A 17,422-nucleotide genomic window follows, 5' to 3' on the forward strand; every position below is an offset into this window, starting at 1 on the left:
TTCAAGAGCGTTAGAAGGATTGAAGTAGCTTAAACATGTAACAGGTTATTAATGATATGTTGAGTAACATGCTGGACAATTCCGAACACCCAATCTGCTCTAGGTATAGTTTAAAAAGTGCGAGTACATTGTTCTAGTTAATCAAGCAGGCTAGTGCAGGTGAGTTAGCTAAGCTAGTCACAGGCGAATCACGCTGCGTAGAACTAGTAACATGCATGTCTAAGTAATGCCAGATGCGAGTTGTCATTTACAGGTCAATAGGAACACATATTGTGAGGTGGGCGTCCGGGCTGTGGGTTGTTGCCAGCGGAGATAATGATCCTTTAAGTAACGTTAAACATAGAGCATAACATCAAAACAGTATGAGGAAGACGTGTTTCGGGTAGGTAGCTGTAGTACAGTGTGGGTGTAGCTGAGGTGGTTGTGGTGGGGGGGCGATAACTATCGACTCGGGTAGAAGTACCACAGTCATTTCTTGACCTTTAATGTTTCACTGTGAATAATTTAGCCAAAGAGTTGTCTATGGTGGTGTGAGTGGCGCCGTGTTCTGTGGCAGGTGGTCTTGCTTTGGGAAGCTTGGTGTGGTGTGGACCTCGTTGTGTGTTCTGTAGTGTGGTGTCAGTCTATACCAGGTAGGTCGGTGCCCCTTTTGGCTTTGTGTAAAGATCCCCTGTTACCCGGGGGAAGGGGGCGGGGAGATGTCAGATGGCTTTACATAAGTGGCTTAAAAGTGCCCTTGGTTGCTAATACTCGTGTGAGTTCTACCTTTATATTGTGGCCATATCTTTTCAACATATATACATCGTGACTGGTTCATGAGTCCAGGGGTTGCAGCGAGTAATGCTGCTTAAGGTAGTCTTGTCTGGATACCGGATAGCTTCAGGGCTGCGTCAGGTGTTGGTTGCCGCAGTGATCGCCGTTTCGGCTCCTCTAGGGACAAATGGGACCGCTGTTGCGGGGTTCCATGCGGTGCTGTGTGCCAGCGTGGTTCTGTTCTCCGGTGGAGGATGAGCGATCGGGGGAAGTCCCAGGGCCGGTAGTAGTTCAGTTGCCTCTTGTAAGTCCCGTATGGTAGAGGTCGCATTCCTGTGGTGGATCAACACGCGAACCTCTCCAGTGGTAGGTGATATTATGTTGGCGTAGGAGGGCTGTAAAGGGCTGAACCTCTGCGCGAACCTCTCCAGTGGTAGGTGATATTATGTTGGCGTAGGAGGGCTGTAAAGGGCTGAAGCGTGCGTCTCCACGCCAGGGTGGACCCCGACAGGTCCGTGTAAAAAGATAGCTGCATATTTTTAAACAGGTACGGAGATTGGTTCCGCATGGCCTGCATCACCGCCACTTTGTCTCCGTTATTTTGGAAGCATGCCAGTAGGTCTCGTGGGGCTTTTGGTGGGGCCTTAGCTGCTCGTGGTAGGCGAAATACCCTTTCAATGGGTACCTGTCTGGCTTGCTTGGGAGGTAATAGTGCGGTGTCTCCGCACCGTGTGTGGGAGTTCAGACTCCGGTATGTCCTCTCCTATGCCTCGGATTTTACGTTCCGGCAGGTTGCTATACCTGCTTTTTACGTTCTTCTAAGGTTGCTATACGTTGTTCATATGTGGAGTGCTGTAACTTGATTTCCTGGACCGTTTGTTGGAGGACTTGAGTGTGTTGCTTGGTGCGCTGGGAGTCAGCCTCCAGCGTGCCCAGGCAGCATGTTAGGCCTTGTAGGTCCTTGCGCAGTTGAGCCATGTCGGCCTGTATTGTTAAGCGGAGGTCTGCTAGGAGGTCTTTCATCACCGTAACAGTTACTGGTGAGGAGTCTGTTTTCGGGGGTGACTTGCGAGGTGGTATTTCCTCGTGTGGGTGCTCCATCTCAGTCTCCGTGGTGAAATCATCGGAGATATCCGAGCCGTAGTCGTTGTAAGCGGCCATGTTGGGGCCTTGGGCGCTAACTGCCTGCTTCCACATGTCGCCGATGCTGTGGTGCTGCCGCGGGTTGTCGTGCTTAGATTTTTTATTTTTGCGGCCCATATCGTTGGTGGATGCTAGCAGGTCGGTTTGGCACCGGTTTCGTTGGGCTGGGTTCTCGTAATCTGGTCCAAAGTATTTTTTTGCAGCGGAGCTCGCTCGGCCATTCAGGTCAGTTGCTTGGCTCCGCCCCCCCGGCGGCTTGAGTTTTTCTGAAGATAGGCTATATTACCAGAACCTGCCCTCATGGGCACCGCCATCCTCTTCAGTCTGGTCCTCTTCAGCTCCTGGCCCTTCAGTTGCGAGGAGCTTATGTCAGGGCATGCATACGTGAGAGTACAGCATTGAGGTCCAAATAAAGACCTTTTTTTTCCTACAGTCATCACTTTGTTTATTGACTTCTCTATATTCTGGTATTCTGACTCCTGGCTTTCCTCATCGCTGCATCCCTTTCTGTGTTCCCTGACCTCGGCTAGTATTTTGACTATTCTATGTACGTTAAATCCGGCCATTCTAAGGACCGGTAATACGTTACTTATTTGTCATCCGTGCTATACAGTTCTACGTGCTGGATCATACAGTAATCCTGACACATATGCCAGGGTGTTACTAAGTTACTAAGTCACAAAATATCTCTGTATGTGCCCATACAGATTCCTACCACTATGACCACTTCTAAAAACAGAAGTGGTCATGGTTCTTTGAGTAACCCTTTGAGACATACATTGCACATGGATTAAACCCCCAGATCTGAGTAATTTTGATTGCTTCTCAATATCACGTTTACTGACATCTCACAGAGGTCCCTGTTATGGACTCAGGGCTGTATTCTCCTACCTGTAGAAGATACAAATTATCTGCCCAGTTCCAACCCTGGCTCTCCTATAGCAATTGAGGACATCAGCTCTATGAAGGTACCACACAGGTTTTTGGCAATAAAACTGTCAGTAATGTCTGGTGTGTTTTGTCTTAGTAATAAACTACTAATTCAACTGGCTATATACAGTGTTACAAACACCAAGCAATAAGGAATGATGCATTCACACCAGGCTGACATGCTCCCATTTCCGGTGAAACGCTCATTTTATGAGCTCCCCTTTCTTATGTCCTGCCCCTTTTCTACATCCTGTTCCTGGTCCGACAACTCCAATCCCAGATCCCCACCTGGCAATTAGGAAAGTATGCGCTGAGATCGAAGAGTTGCACAGTGGCAATGAAAGAGTTCATTAATGACATTGTACAGCTAACGGGATGTAACACCTGGCCCCACGAGATGCCACATTTAAGCCTTCCACCAATCCCAAAATTTTACTTTTTTACACCTGTGAAATTGCAAAACAAAACAAATACACACAGATTTTAAAAAAACTGCATCAGGTTGTAAATCAAGCTCAAAGTTAGTTTTTGGGTTTTTTTACATAAAATTATCTTGCTTATATTAATGACGTGTAGTACCATTATTTATTGGCTTCATACAGTGTCAGAATCTATTTAGCATGTTTTGTGCAATTCTGAAAGCAGAACTGCAAATCAATGCAGAGGTAGGACAATTTGTTATGTGTAGAGAGTGCTTTGACGTAAGTACAAGATGTCCTGTGTGTGAGTGCCATCTGTGAATTAGATTTAGGAACAACAAGCAATAGCGAAACTAAATATATTTTCATTTATATGCTTTAAGCAATACAAGAAAAGCATAAAACAAAATATTTTTTAATTTCTCGTAATTTAATTTAGTTATCTGAAACAAGCAGCAGATTAATTCACTATAAATTATGTTATACTGAAAATCAAATCACAAAATTTAGACCGACAAAGCTTTGTTGATATAATTATTTAACCATAGCTAGTTTGGCCCTTGTTTTGCATTCTGGCTTTTGATTTATTGCAGTTTGATAAATAAACAACTTTTTTTATTTCAGTGTTTTCTTCACCAAATGAAATAAAATGTTTAAACGCGCAATCGCTCCCTCTGCCTCCCCACTCCCTCGTCTGTTTCAATCCAGGAAGCGCCCCCCCGCCAGCCCCTGAGAAAATAACAGTGTTCAGGCTCTCCCTTGCCAGTTCATGTAGGGTGCCTTCACGGACCAGAGGGGAGATCAGAGATCTACCTCACTGGGCCGCAGGCACTTTGCTGGGCGTCCGGTGGGGGAGGGAGAGGAGACCCGTGAGCACTTGCTTGCAGCTCTGCTCTGTCTCCTCTCACGAGCTCGGAGTGTTGCCGCAGTTACCATGGCAATGCTCTGTTCTCATGAGAGTGAACTCTAGCCCTAGGAGCTGCAGGCTAGAGTTCATTCACAACTAGAACCGCCAGGGATTTTCCACGGACCACCAGGGATTCACAATCGATATCCCCTCTCCCTGGGCAAAGGTAAGAAGGGAGGGGGGATATAAAGCATATATATTTTAATAAAAAAATAAAGTTATTTGTTTTAATCAGCCCCCTCCCCAAACTACACACACACGGCCCCCACAGCCCCCGATACACACATTGCCCCCCACTGCACACCCATGCACACACTGAACCCCTATACACACACACACATTGCCCCCCACTGTACCCTTATATACACACTGCCCCCACTGCTCCCTCATACACACACTGCACCCCCATACACACACTGCCCACTGCCTCTCCCTGGGCAAAGGTAAGAAGGGAGATGGGATATAAAGCATATATATTTTAGTTAAAAAAAAGTTATTTGTTTTAATCAGCCCCCTCCCCCAACTACACACACACGGCCCCCACAGCCCCCGATACACACATTGCCCCCCACTGCACACCCATGCACACACTGAACCCATATACACACACACACATTACCCCTACTGTACCCTTATATACACACTGCCCCCACTGCACCCTCATGCACACACTGCAACCCCATACACACACTGCCCAACACACACACATTGCCCCCGCTGTACCCCATACACACACTGCGCCCTCATACACACACTGCACCCCCATACACACAGTGCCCCCGCACACACAGCCACCACTGTACCCCATACACACATTGCCCCCATTGCACCATCATACACACAGACACTGCACCCCCATACACACACTACCCCCCACACACACACTGCCTCCACTGTACTCCCATACACACACTGCACCTCCATACACACACACTGCCCCCACTGTACCCACATACACACAATGCACTTCCATACACAGAGTGCTCCCCCATACAAACACTGCCTGACTGCCTTCCTATACATACATTGCCCCACACACACCCTGCCTCCACTGCACCCTCATACACACATTGGTCTCATACGCACACTGGCCCCATACACACAGTGCTCCCACTGCACCCCCATACACACACAGCCACCCCAACATACACTGTCCCACATACACACACACTGCACCCCTCGCACACACACTGCACCCCTCACACAAGCACTGCCTCTCATACACATAAACACACACACACACACACACACTGCACCCCTCAAACACACTGCCTCCCATACACACCCTGCACCCCTCACATACACTGCCTCCCATACACACACTGCACTCCCCACTCACACACACTGCACCCCTCACACACTCTTCACCCCTCACACACATACACATACACATTACTATAGGCCCTATCCCCTACTACTCCTTGCAGACCCCTTGTAAATTGTCAAACTGTTCTTAAACGGTTTGACTACTTACTCTGGGAGTGCGCCACGGCACTCCTAGCACCATAACCACTACAGACACTGTCCCACATACACACACACTGCACCCCTCGCACACACACTGCACCCCTCACACAAGCACTGCCTCCCATACACATAAACACACACACACACACACACACTGCACCCCTCAAACACACTGCCTCCCATACACACCCTGCACCCCTCACATACACTGCCTCCCATACACACACTGCACTCCCCACTCACACACACTGCACCCCTCACACACTCTTCACCCCTCACACACATACACATACACATTACTATAGGCCCTATCCCCTACTACTCCTTGCAGACCCCTTGTAAATTGTCAAACTGTTCTTAAACGGTTTGACTACTTACTCTGGGAGTGCGCCACGGCACTCCTAGCACCATAACCACTACAGATAGCTGTAGTGGTTATTGTGCCTGGATTGCTTCTTTAAATAATCTATGAATGCCCCTCCCGAGATTAAGCTCTGGATCCGCCCCTGCTTAGAGCTGCAATGTAATAATTGCAGTTTCTCTGTTTTACATTGCCAAAGGGACACTGCACCCATACCACTTCGATGATCTGAAGTGGTCTGGGTGCCTTTAGTGTCCCTTTAGAGTTAATTCTCTATAACTGTTTGTCAGACTTGGGTTTTTGCCTTCTTTTGGATCAACAGCAAAAACATATGTGAGGAAGGCTGAACTTGATGGACGCAAGTCTCTTCAGCTATGTAACTATAACCATTTGTGTCTAGTCCTATAGTTCCTTTTCTGTTCCTTTTTACGGAAATAAAACAATCAATTAAATAATTCCTATGATATAAGAAGTAAAAAAACAAAACAAAAATAACTTTTAATGTCTTTCAGAAAATTGTAAGGGCTACGATTGGGTATCAGGTGCAATCTACTTCATAGTCTGGACAGAGCTGTCAGAAGCGACAAATTCTTGTGACTTGTAGAAAGTGCAGAAACGACAAATGTGATCTTTTTAGTTTGGTTTTCTTTTTAATCATTTTTTTACAAAGTTTCATGCATTGTCTATCCAACGCACTACAAATTCGGCTCCAGCTTGGAATGGAATGACTAGCCTGTGCTGTGCTGTGAGTAACGGGTGGGAGGATGATATAGGATATTTAGTGCACATCTCTAAATTAGGGGAGATTGTAAGACCTCCACATTGTTTGGATGGGGATTGCCTTAAAATGGGCCATCTGTTGAAGTCTATGGGGGAGTGGAGGAACACGTACTATAAAAAGTGGTAACCACAAATTCGTATCCAGTAATACTGTTTATATTTATATGACAGTTTATATGTAGCCTTACACATAAGATGAGTTTCATTTAAAATATTTACTTTGAAGTACACAGCTGTAATTTATACATGCTTTGTACAGTGGACATTTTTAAATACATCTTAGAATATCATCATGCATTTCTTTTAATCTTAAAGGGACTCTATAGTCACCAGAACAACTAAAGCTTAATGTAGTTGTTCTGGTATCTGATGTCTGTCCCTAAAGGCATTTTAATATAAACATTGCCTTTTCATAGAAAAAGCAGTGTTTACATTGCTGACTAGTAACACTTCTAGTGGCTGTCACTCAGACGGTCACTAGAGGTGCATCTCAACCCGCTGCATGGAACATTTTACATAGAGTTGCATTTTGTCACGAGTACTGTATGACACAATACGCAAAACTATGATAACACAATAACAACGTATACCGGGCCTTAGACTGGCCGGACTTAGAGAAAGGTCAATGAACAAGCCGAGGTCGGTGATACAGAATAAGACAATACGAGAAGACAATACTAGCTAAAGATCAGGATACCAGAAGTAGGGAAAGTCAAAATACAAGCCATGTAAAAAAACTGAAAATATGAACAAGAACGCGCTCTCTGACAACCAACAAGTGGAAACCACAACAGGGCACTCAGGAAAGGCATTACAGGGTTTAACTATGTCTCTCAGTGCTGTTATTGGTAAGTACGTGGCCTACTTTAACGTGGGCACTGTGTATCTTTCTATCAAGAACGGACCACAGCGGCCGGCCAACCTTAGAATGCCGTCCCAGCTGGGACTCGTCTCACTTGAGGATCGGGTGTCAATACGCCGCGATCCAGGTGAGTATACATGTTCCTTCTCGCCCTGCTCATGTGCGGTCGTGCCAACCGGGGACTTATTGCGGCTAAAGTAACAGTGTGACGACACTGATCAGGCTCTCTCATGCTAATACGATCCCCCAGCGCCGTGACACATTAATTCAATGAGTCTCTGTGAGGAGATGCTGATTGGTGCAGTGCAATGTTTTGCTGCACATGCACAACAGTTTCCAAATGCTTTCCTACGGGAAAGCACTAGATTTGCTGAGATTCTCAAAATTGAGAATCTCAGCCAAGGAGGAGGAGTTGGGAGGGGTCAGCAGCAATAAGACCAGCTTCTACCTTTTTCCAAGGGGGGAAGGGAAGATGGACAACTATAGTGTCAGGAATACACGTTTGTATTCCTGACGCTATATTGTTTCTTTAAAAATAAAACAAAAACTAACAAATCCATACAGTATCTATACTGCTAAAGTATCTATACTGCTAAAATAAATTAATAAATAAGTTTTTCACAATAGTTGCCATCTGAATATGTATCATGTTAATGAATATATGTTGAAATCGGCTAAAACTAATATATAAACTTTGTGTAACTGCATTAAAGTAGTATGTTTCATAAAATCAATTACCTCTGAAAGAAAGGAAGAGTTCGTTTTGAAGCTTCTCTTCTGGTTCTTTAATGGCGTGACAACTATGATAAAAATTTGTCAGCTTGCAGGTCAGGCCATCGATAAGACCTCTGACTGTACTGAGAAGACCCTCGAAAAATTGGCTGTTGGCAAGCTGGTGACAGGCCAATGTGGCGTACCGCACGTTTATCTGGTATGAGTAATCTGGCTCCCGGTATCCTGTAAGGAAATACATTTATATTAAACCAGGTTTCATTTAAAGTCATCCAAACATTTTAATTATGCCCACTTTGGGAGTCTAAACACTAAGTAAAACTCACCTGTAAACCAAAGAAGCATCTACACCATTCAGAGTCATCATGCAAACAAGAAGACTTTCAATTAAGTCTTCAATAGGAAAGGCCTCTAGTGTGGGAATGACAGCCACTAGAGGCATTCTGACTGTCACTTGAATAAACTACCAATTCTCAGACATAGCAATAATATATTTCTCAGACAACAAGGACAGGGTCTATGCCTGGGGTAGGAAACCTTTGGCACTCCAGAAGTTGTGGAGTAATTTCCCCTGATGCTTTGCCAGCACTACGGCTGTAAGAGCATTATGGGAGATGTTGTCCACAACATCTCGAGTGCCAAAGGTTGCCTTCCGCTGACTCTGTGCGCCAAAATCACTACATTAAGATGTAGTGGTTTTGGTGCGTAGGGTGTCCATTTAATCAATAATGTTCTTTTGTTTTGAGTAAAACTGCCATCACGTTTTCACATTATTTACAGTATGAATGAATATAATATAGACAAAACTGTTACTGTGCACTCCAGGTACTTACCAAACGCAAACAAAATTATGCATTAATCAACAATTTATTTGTAGAATGTAATATACCACGCCTGAGTAGCTTTAGTAAACACACAGGAAAAAATAACTAGGCGTTCCTGTTTAATATATGTAAACTACCCTGTTTAAGAAATGCAAAATATATTCTTTAACCTTACAGGGTTTACGATGATTGACATGCCGGGAAAGTCACAAAAAACAGTCACTAGAGAACTGTTCGGAATTTGCAGCAAAGACGCAGACCGCAATCTGTCAGTATCAGATATTTACCAGCATTCCCTAATGTGGGATTAATATCAGAAAATGAGTGCAGGCTGGGAAATTCTGACATTAGAAACATTGTGACGGTAGGCTTAAATTGTACTGTGCATATTTTCCACACTCCCCTTATCATCCCGCTCCCTTTAAGTGCACTCATGCCCCATATAAAAAGAATGACACACTGAGTTACTTTATTACTCAGTGACCAAATAGTTCATTCATTTTAAAGGGTCCCGAGTGTAAGTGTCATCAAGAGAGGGAAGATTGGAGTTAACTCACCCTTTAAACCAGGAAAAAATCAATTGACACCTTAATTTATCATACAGTGGTGAGTCTCCCTAACACATCCTAAAAAAATATTTGATCCCTTTTGATATTGAAGCATTCATTGGCAATACTGAGTGTGGAGGATGCTTGGAGGTGAATCGAATGTCCCCTTTTACTCAATTTCCTAATGAATAAATGGAATTGGAGGCACTTTGACTGGCTTCATGGACCCTGACAACCACCTCACACTCCCTGATATGTAATCATGCCCTCCACACCCAAACACAGTGGCAGGACTAAAATAGAGTGGGCCATGGTGCAAGATTTTTTTTGGGCCCCCCCAATCCCAAGGGTGGTCAAAAGATAGATCCCCGTCTGTCGTATAAGACGAACAATGCTTTGTCAGCTAGGGCTCTACCATTTTCCCATGCTTGCATGGTTACACAGATTACATAGACACATAGATACACTGACTAAGTACGGATACACATATATACACACTGACACACAAAAAGATAAACATACTAACAACATGGAAATATACACTGACAGACATACTGACACACACAGACATAGTGAGACACGCACTGACACACAATTGACAGACATACTGATACACACACTGACAGACATACTGACATACAAACATACTGGCAGACATACTGACACACACACAAACATACTGATACACACTGACGGACATACTGACACACACACAGAAATACAAACACACTGATAGACATACTGACACACACACGTACACAGACAGACATACTGACAAACAGAGAGAAAGACATACTGACACACAGAAAGACATACTAAAACACATGGAAACTTTACACCTTTAAAGCCACCTTCCAGTTGCCTACCTTATCAGTATAGGAGGGTGGCTTCCCTGGGGTTCAGTAGCAGGCTGAGGTAGTTGGGAGTGAGAGGCTCTGGCACTCCACATCAGTGCCCCCGCCTGACAGCCTCCTCATCCTTCCCGCACAGCTTCACTCTCTCTGGGAGGAAGTGACTCACAGCAGTCACTTCCTCCCAAACGGCTGCCGACCGGGCCCCTGCTGAGAAAGGCCCACCGGGTGGCCCTAAATACATGGGCCACCCGATGTGTTGGACCCTGGTAATGTGTTGGACCCTGGTGCAGCCGCAGCACCAGCGGGCCTGTGGGGCAGATAAATTATTGTTCAGGGTATTTTGAAGCAGTCGTGGGTTTAAACATGGTATGGCTACGTGTGACTACTCAGCTATACATACATATTAAAAAAAAAATTTAGAAATAGAAATAAATATTTACAGAGTTCTTCACTAACGTAAGAATTAAAGTGAATTAAAAGAGATTTTACATTCAAGGTCAAAGTAGGCAAACTGGCAAAATTATCTAAGTGAGCTATGCTTCCAGTTCAACCACTTTTGGAATTCACTTTGAATTCTCACTTTAGGGAAAAATCCTGTTCGTTTTAATAAACAAATGCACTGCTTTTGGTAAATGACGTGTGTCTGCAAAAAAATATGAGACAAATCTAGATATATAAGGTATGCTCATCCTCAGGACAAAAAGATGAATGCATTTTTATGCACTGTAAAAAAGAAATTAGGCTGTTTTCAAAATTGTCCTTTTTTCCCCCTTATATTCCATGCTAAAGGAGCAGTTATACATTTATGCGTGGTATGAAAAGAAAACCCTAAGTATAATTTAAAAAAAACGTGCAAAAAACCCTCAATAGAAATATGCACTAAATGAGTAAGAGGGAAACCACCAATTAAAAGAAGACAAAGAAAAATTATAAAAGTTGCTTGTGTCCTTAAAGGATCACTATAGGGTCAGGAACACAAACATGTATTCCTGACCCGATAGTGTTAACACCACCATCTAGCCCCCCTGGGCCCCTCATGCCTCCATAAATATAGTAAAAATCTTACTGTATTCAACCTGAAGCTGTAACTCTTCATGCTGTTAGACTCAGAAAAACAAGCAGTCTGCTGACATGTGGTAGCCTGATCCAATCACAATGCTTCCCCATAGGATTGACTGAGACTGACAAAGAGGCAGATTGGGGCAGAGCCAGCATGATTCAAACACAGCCCTGGCCAATTAGCTTCTCCTCATAGAGATGAATTGAATCAATGAATCTCTATGAGGAAAGTTCAGTGTCTGCATGCAGAGGGAGGAGACACTGAATCACAGGATGCTGTACACACTGCTGCCCTGTGCTCTGCTAACAGCAGATCTGAGTGGATGGAGGCATATTATGCCTCCATCAACTCCGAAGTCTCTCTGGTTCACTCTTAGTGACTGCAACTGGAGGTGTTCCTACCTTTCTAGCTTTTTCTTTGAAAATACAGTGTTTACATGAGAAAGGTTGCAGGGAGCTATAGTTCTCACCGGAACAACCTTGTTAAGCTGAAGTTGTTCAGGTGACTATAGTATCCCTTTAAGGCATGAAACAGCCATTGTCATGAAGGGGTTAAAAGTTAAAAGGCAGACTGGACATCCTGAATGTAACAAATGTTAAATTAGTCAATTTAAAAGGTACAGGATGACTGGGTTGTAAAACACAGTAATAACAATGTCACCCCAAGGAATGAAGGAAAAAAAAAATATAATGTTTTCATGTGAGGTTTTTTTCTGTGAGGTTTTCAGTTGGGACACAAGATGTCAGAAATAGGGTGTGGGGTGGGGCCGGGTGGCCATGCCAGCAGGCTGCAAGTTACAATGGCTCCCGAGAAATCTTGGTATTCTGCAATATACACTCGCTTTTCCCAGCATGTAAGATGCTGGAAACCCATTGCACAAGCTCTTGGAGTGTCCCGGTGCAGCTGGAATGCCTGAAAACGGGCGACTCTGGGTCCCGGTATGAGACTCTGAGAATTGGAGATGGAGGCCTACCCGGGAGGGAGGTGAGGCAGACGGCCGCTGCTTTGCTTACCGCCCGGCCAATATACATCGACAACATACCTGGCGTCCCCCCCCCCTTTTGGACCGGTGGGGGTTATCCCGGTCCCCAATGAGGAGATTGCTGCACTAGCTATCTGGGGCTGCAACATCTGGCCATTCTAACTCCTGCCTCAAGATGGCCGCGAGACCACATGGCACTGGAACATGTCCGCAAGAGGGAGAACCACTAGCCAAATATGACCGGCTGACTGCAAGCTTCTAGAGGCAGAGAACCTTGGGCCCGCAGACACCGCTATCCCAACGCCACCGCTGTGTGTCATCTCACGACGTACCCTCACGGAGAAACCTTCCTGGGACAAGATCTAACTGGGGTAGAAGAACCCCTCACCGCCCACACCCTTGGAGTGCTTAGAAGCAGAGGCACCATAGTCCCCAGCACCGCAGCACGCAAGGACAGTTGCCCTGGACTTCCACAGAGTTTGGGACAGTGGAGCAGAGGTGATAGCTCCATGGTATGCCTGGGGCTGGCGCAAAGTGATATAGGTGCTCCTGCACTCTTTCCACAGTATGACATAACGTTAATGCTTGTCTTACAACTTATACCTGTACTGTATTACTCATGCTATCAATAACTTAGCTTACGCTCAGATCAAACTTGTCTATAGCATAAATGTCTATCTACAACCAAAGTTATACTGCAGAGCCTGCTTAGATCATAAAAATGTGTTTGTGCTCTGACATAGCCTAACTATAATTTACCCTTATGTTTTAGCTAGACCATAACATAAAAATGTGCATGTTAACCTTGTGCCCCGCATGTTAAGCGTGGAGATTGCTAGAGGATTGCTCTTAGGGCACCTCTCGTCTACTTGTAATATCTTCTGCACTACAAAAATAAAAAATGTAAAAAAAATAAAAGATATCAGCAATAAATGGTTCTCAATTTAAGCTATCGTGTAAAGCTGTGCTTGTGAAGGTATCGGTATGATTCAATGTCTGCACATTGGACACATGTAAATTTGTGAACTCAGTATTTGCCTTCCAATATTAATTTAATGGATGCCACTTTAGATCTCCTGGTTCAAACTTTTAAAATAAAATTAGTATGTTTCTCTCAGCTATGACATTATCAGGGTTTTTCACTAAAAAGAGGAAGAGAAGTTGAAATTTAAAGCAAAAAGAGCTGAAATAGAAAGTGTATCTTACACTACGGCTACTTTAGTCTTAAATTTTAAATTCACTTTGAATTTACTTTTAGTTTTCAACATTTCTGATTTTGGTAATTAACCCAGATAGACACATGGGTGCGTGTCAATGGAAATTCCCCATGAGACAAAATATCTCAGAAGGACTCAATTATGGAACAGCTACTACTCATTGTGACCTACTTAAACTAGGTTTATATAACACCTTTAGGAATGAGGCAATTTTCCAAGTTCTGAATGAAAGCAAAACCTAGATTTTGTGCTATTTGTGTATTCAGACATTATTTAAGGGTTTTTAATAATATTTTTTATAATAATATTTAAACATCCAGTGCAACTAAACACAAAGAGCTCAATATAGATATAGGTTACTGTCCTGATTGTCAAATGCCTTGGATATCTAGGATCTAAATTAATTTTTGGTAGTTAAAGGGACACTCCAGGCACCCAGACCACTTCTGCCCACTGGAGTGGTCTGCGTGCCAACTCCCACTACCCTTAACCCTGCAAGTGTAATTATTGCAGTTTTTTATAAACTGCAATAATTACCTTGCAGGGTTAACTCCACCTCTAGTGGCAGTCTACTAGACAGCCACTAGAGGGCACTACCGTGTCTCTAACACAGATTTTCTGTGCTAGAGCGTCGCTGGAGGTACTCACGCTATGTGAGGACCTCCAGCGTCGCTCAATTCCCCATAGGAAAGCATTGAAGAGCATTTTCAATGCTTTCTTATGGGGAGCTCTAATGTGCATGGGATCAGTCTCGCCCACCGGCCGACGTAATGCAGAGGAGGAGCCGCGGCGACCTGAAACCACCGCTGAAGGACATCGGCGGGGGTCTCAGGTAAGTGACTGAAAGGGTTTTCACCCCTTCAGCAACCGGGGATTGGGAGGTGGGAGGGAGAGGGGACCTGCAGTGCCAGGAAAACTGATTGTTTTCCTGGCACTGGAGTTTCCGGTTAACCAAATTCCCTCTCCCCATGCTACACCAACCCTACCCCTAACCCTATGCATACATGCATAATGCATATGCATAATTCTTCACATTTAGTTTTTTTTTTTAAGTTTTCACAGAAAAATACATTGTATGTCCTGACACAATAAAACAAATTGACTGCATGAGAGGTGTCAAAGAAGAGGGGAAAGGGTTGACCCGTGGGGCTTCTTGCTTGTTACGCCTGGTATGTGTCCCATGAACTCCAGCCTGCAGCACATTTGGGTATTGCCTGTGCTCTCCTGTGAAATGTCTTCAAGTTTCCTAGTACTTTGTTAGGAGATCAACAATAACTCCATAGGTGGTATGACAGTGTCTTGTTTGGTTATTCTGAGCTGATTCTAATATTTGCAGAAAGACCATGACTTTGACTAATGGCGAATTGCGATTGGCCCTTAAGGACGTCTCCAAATTGACAAAATGTTATTCACATATTGAGGCACATAGGAAACTTCTCTATAGGTGGTATATGACCCCTCACAGATTACAAAAGATCTTTCCAACGTCTTTCTCCACATGTTGGAGATGTGCTACTGAGGAGGGTACCTGATTGCCCTTACGCTATTAGAAGATCGTAATCTTATAGCAACAAATTGGGAGTCCACTGTGTGCCCCTATCTCTCACAAATCTGTGACAAGATTCAACAATTTTATGTTTACGTGCGCATGTCACTAACTTCTAGCAAAAAGACACAGTTATTCCTGACTATTTGAGAAACATGAAAAAAACAATACAGCCACGGCTAAAATAATTTTGACTATAGATAGTTCCCTGCTCATCCGCATTGCTGCCACTGATTCTTGTACTTTAAGGCTTATGATCTCATCCCTAATATACTGAGCAATGTAGTACGCACCACATGCAAGACGTGACTCTGTATGTCCTCTATGGGACGACTGAGATGGCATATTGATTCATTTATTATGATCTGCTTACTAAGATTTCTGTTATGTTTCAGTTGTCTTTCCACCTTATTAACTGCTAATTATCATGCAAATTCTATTTAAGTGTCACAAAGATTAAATATTTTGTTTCTTAGTTTAACTCATGGATGGCATTGTGTCTCAGGGCTCTTTTGATCACTGAAAACAATCTCGGACACCTGTGATAATTAGATTGCCAGGTGAGCCCAATTTAAGGAAAAACTACTAAAGGAGGGTGTTCCACATTATTAAGCAGAGCACCATTTTCATGCAATATGGGGAAGAAAAAGGATCTCTCTGCTGCCGAAAAGAGTGAAATAGTTCAATGCCTTGGACGAGGTATGAAAACATTAGATATTTCACAAAAACGTAAGCGTAATCATCACACTATTAAGAGATTTGTGGCTGATTCAGAGCACAGACGGGTTTGTGCAGATAAAGGCACATTGAGGAAGATTTCTGCCAGATCCATGCATCAGATCAAGAGAGCAGCTGCTAAAATACCATTACATAGCAGCAAACAGATATTTGAAGCTGCTGGTGCCTCTGGAGTCCCACAGACATCAAGGTGTAGAGTCCTCCAGAGTCTTGCAACTGTGCATAAACCTATTCGGTCATCACTAACCAATGCTCACAAGCAGAAACGTCTGCATTGGGCAGAAAAATACATGAAGACTCATTTTCAAACAGTCCTGTTCACTGATGAGTGCCGTGCAACCCTGGATGGTCCAGATGGATGGAGAAGTGGACGTTTGGTGGGCGGCCACCCTGTTCCAACAAGGCTGCGACGTCAGCAAGGCGGTGGTGGAGTCATGTTTTGGGCCGGAATCATGGGAAGAGAGCTGGTCGGCCCCTTTAGGGTCCCCGAAGGTGTAAAGATGAGTTTTGAGATGTGGAGTTTCTGACTGACCACTTTCTTCCCTGGTACAGAAGGAAGAACTACGCTTTCCGTAATAAAATCATCTTCATGCATGACAATGCACCATCTCATGCTGCAAAGAATACCTCTGCATCAATGGCTGCTATGGGGATAAAAGGAGAGAAAGTCATGGTGTGGCCTTCATCCTCCCCTGACTTCAATCCTATTGAGAACCTTTGGAGCATCCTCAAGCAAAAGATCTATGAGGGTCGGAGGCAGTTTACATCCAAACAGCAGCTCTGGGAGGCTATTCTGACATCTTGCAAACAAATTCAAGCAGAAACTGTCCAAAAACTCACAAGTTCAATGGATGCAAGACTTGTGAAGCTGCTATCAAATAAGGGGTCCTGTGTTAAAATGTAACGTGGCCTGTTAAAATGTTTAAAAAGTTAAAATGTTGTTATAAGTTTGATTGAAATAGCTTTTGATTTCAGTAAATATGCTGCAAACACAACAAATGACAATTTTCAGTTCTTTACAACCTATAAAGTGTTTTGAAACATACTGTGCGTAATAATTTGGAACAGTGCATTGTAAGTTTTTTATGTTTAAAAAAATACTGTCATCATTAGGAGGTTTGTTCAATAAAATTTGAATTCAACTCTTAATAGTTGATAACATGAGAATTAGGCTGACTGTTATTTACATAAATTATTTAGGTAAATGAGAAAAATATAAATTGCATAATAATTTGGAACATAGAGTATGCAGAAAGAGAGATTTGTCTAAACATCCAACAAACTCTTAACACTCATCTT

The 17,422-nt window shown here is 43.7% G+C and overlaps 1 protein-coding gene across 1 annotated transcript in view; it reads right to left on the bottom strand.

The window, feature by feature from the left end:
• ZPBP2 (zona pellucida binding protein 2) overlaps nt 1-17,422 on the bottom strand; it is a 125,053-nt gene that overhangs the window by 90,627 nt on the left and 17,004 nt on the right. The window contains exon 4 of the mRNA XM_063425860.1: nt 8,361-8,579. Within this exon, the coding sequence (XP_063281930.1) occupies nt 8,361-8,579 (219 nt within the window). The remainder of the gene's footprint in view (nt 1-8,360; nt 8,580-17,422) is intronic.

This window comes from Pelobates fuscus, chromosome 6 (assembly GCF_036172605.1).
Source record: "Pelobates fuscus isolate aPelFus1 chromosome 6, aPelFus1.pri, whole genome shotgun sequence".
Lineage (NCBI taxonomy): Eukaryota > Metazoa > Chordata > Amphibia > Anura > Pelobatidae > Pelobates > Pelobates fuscus.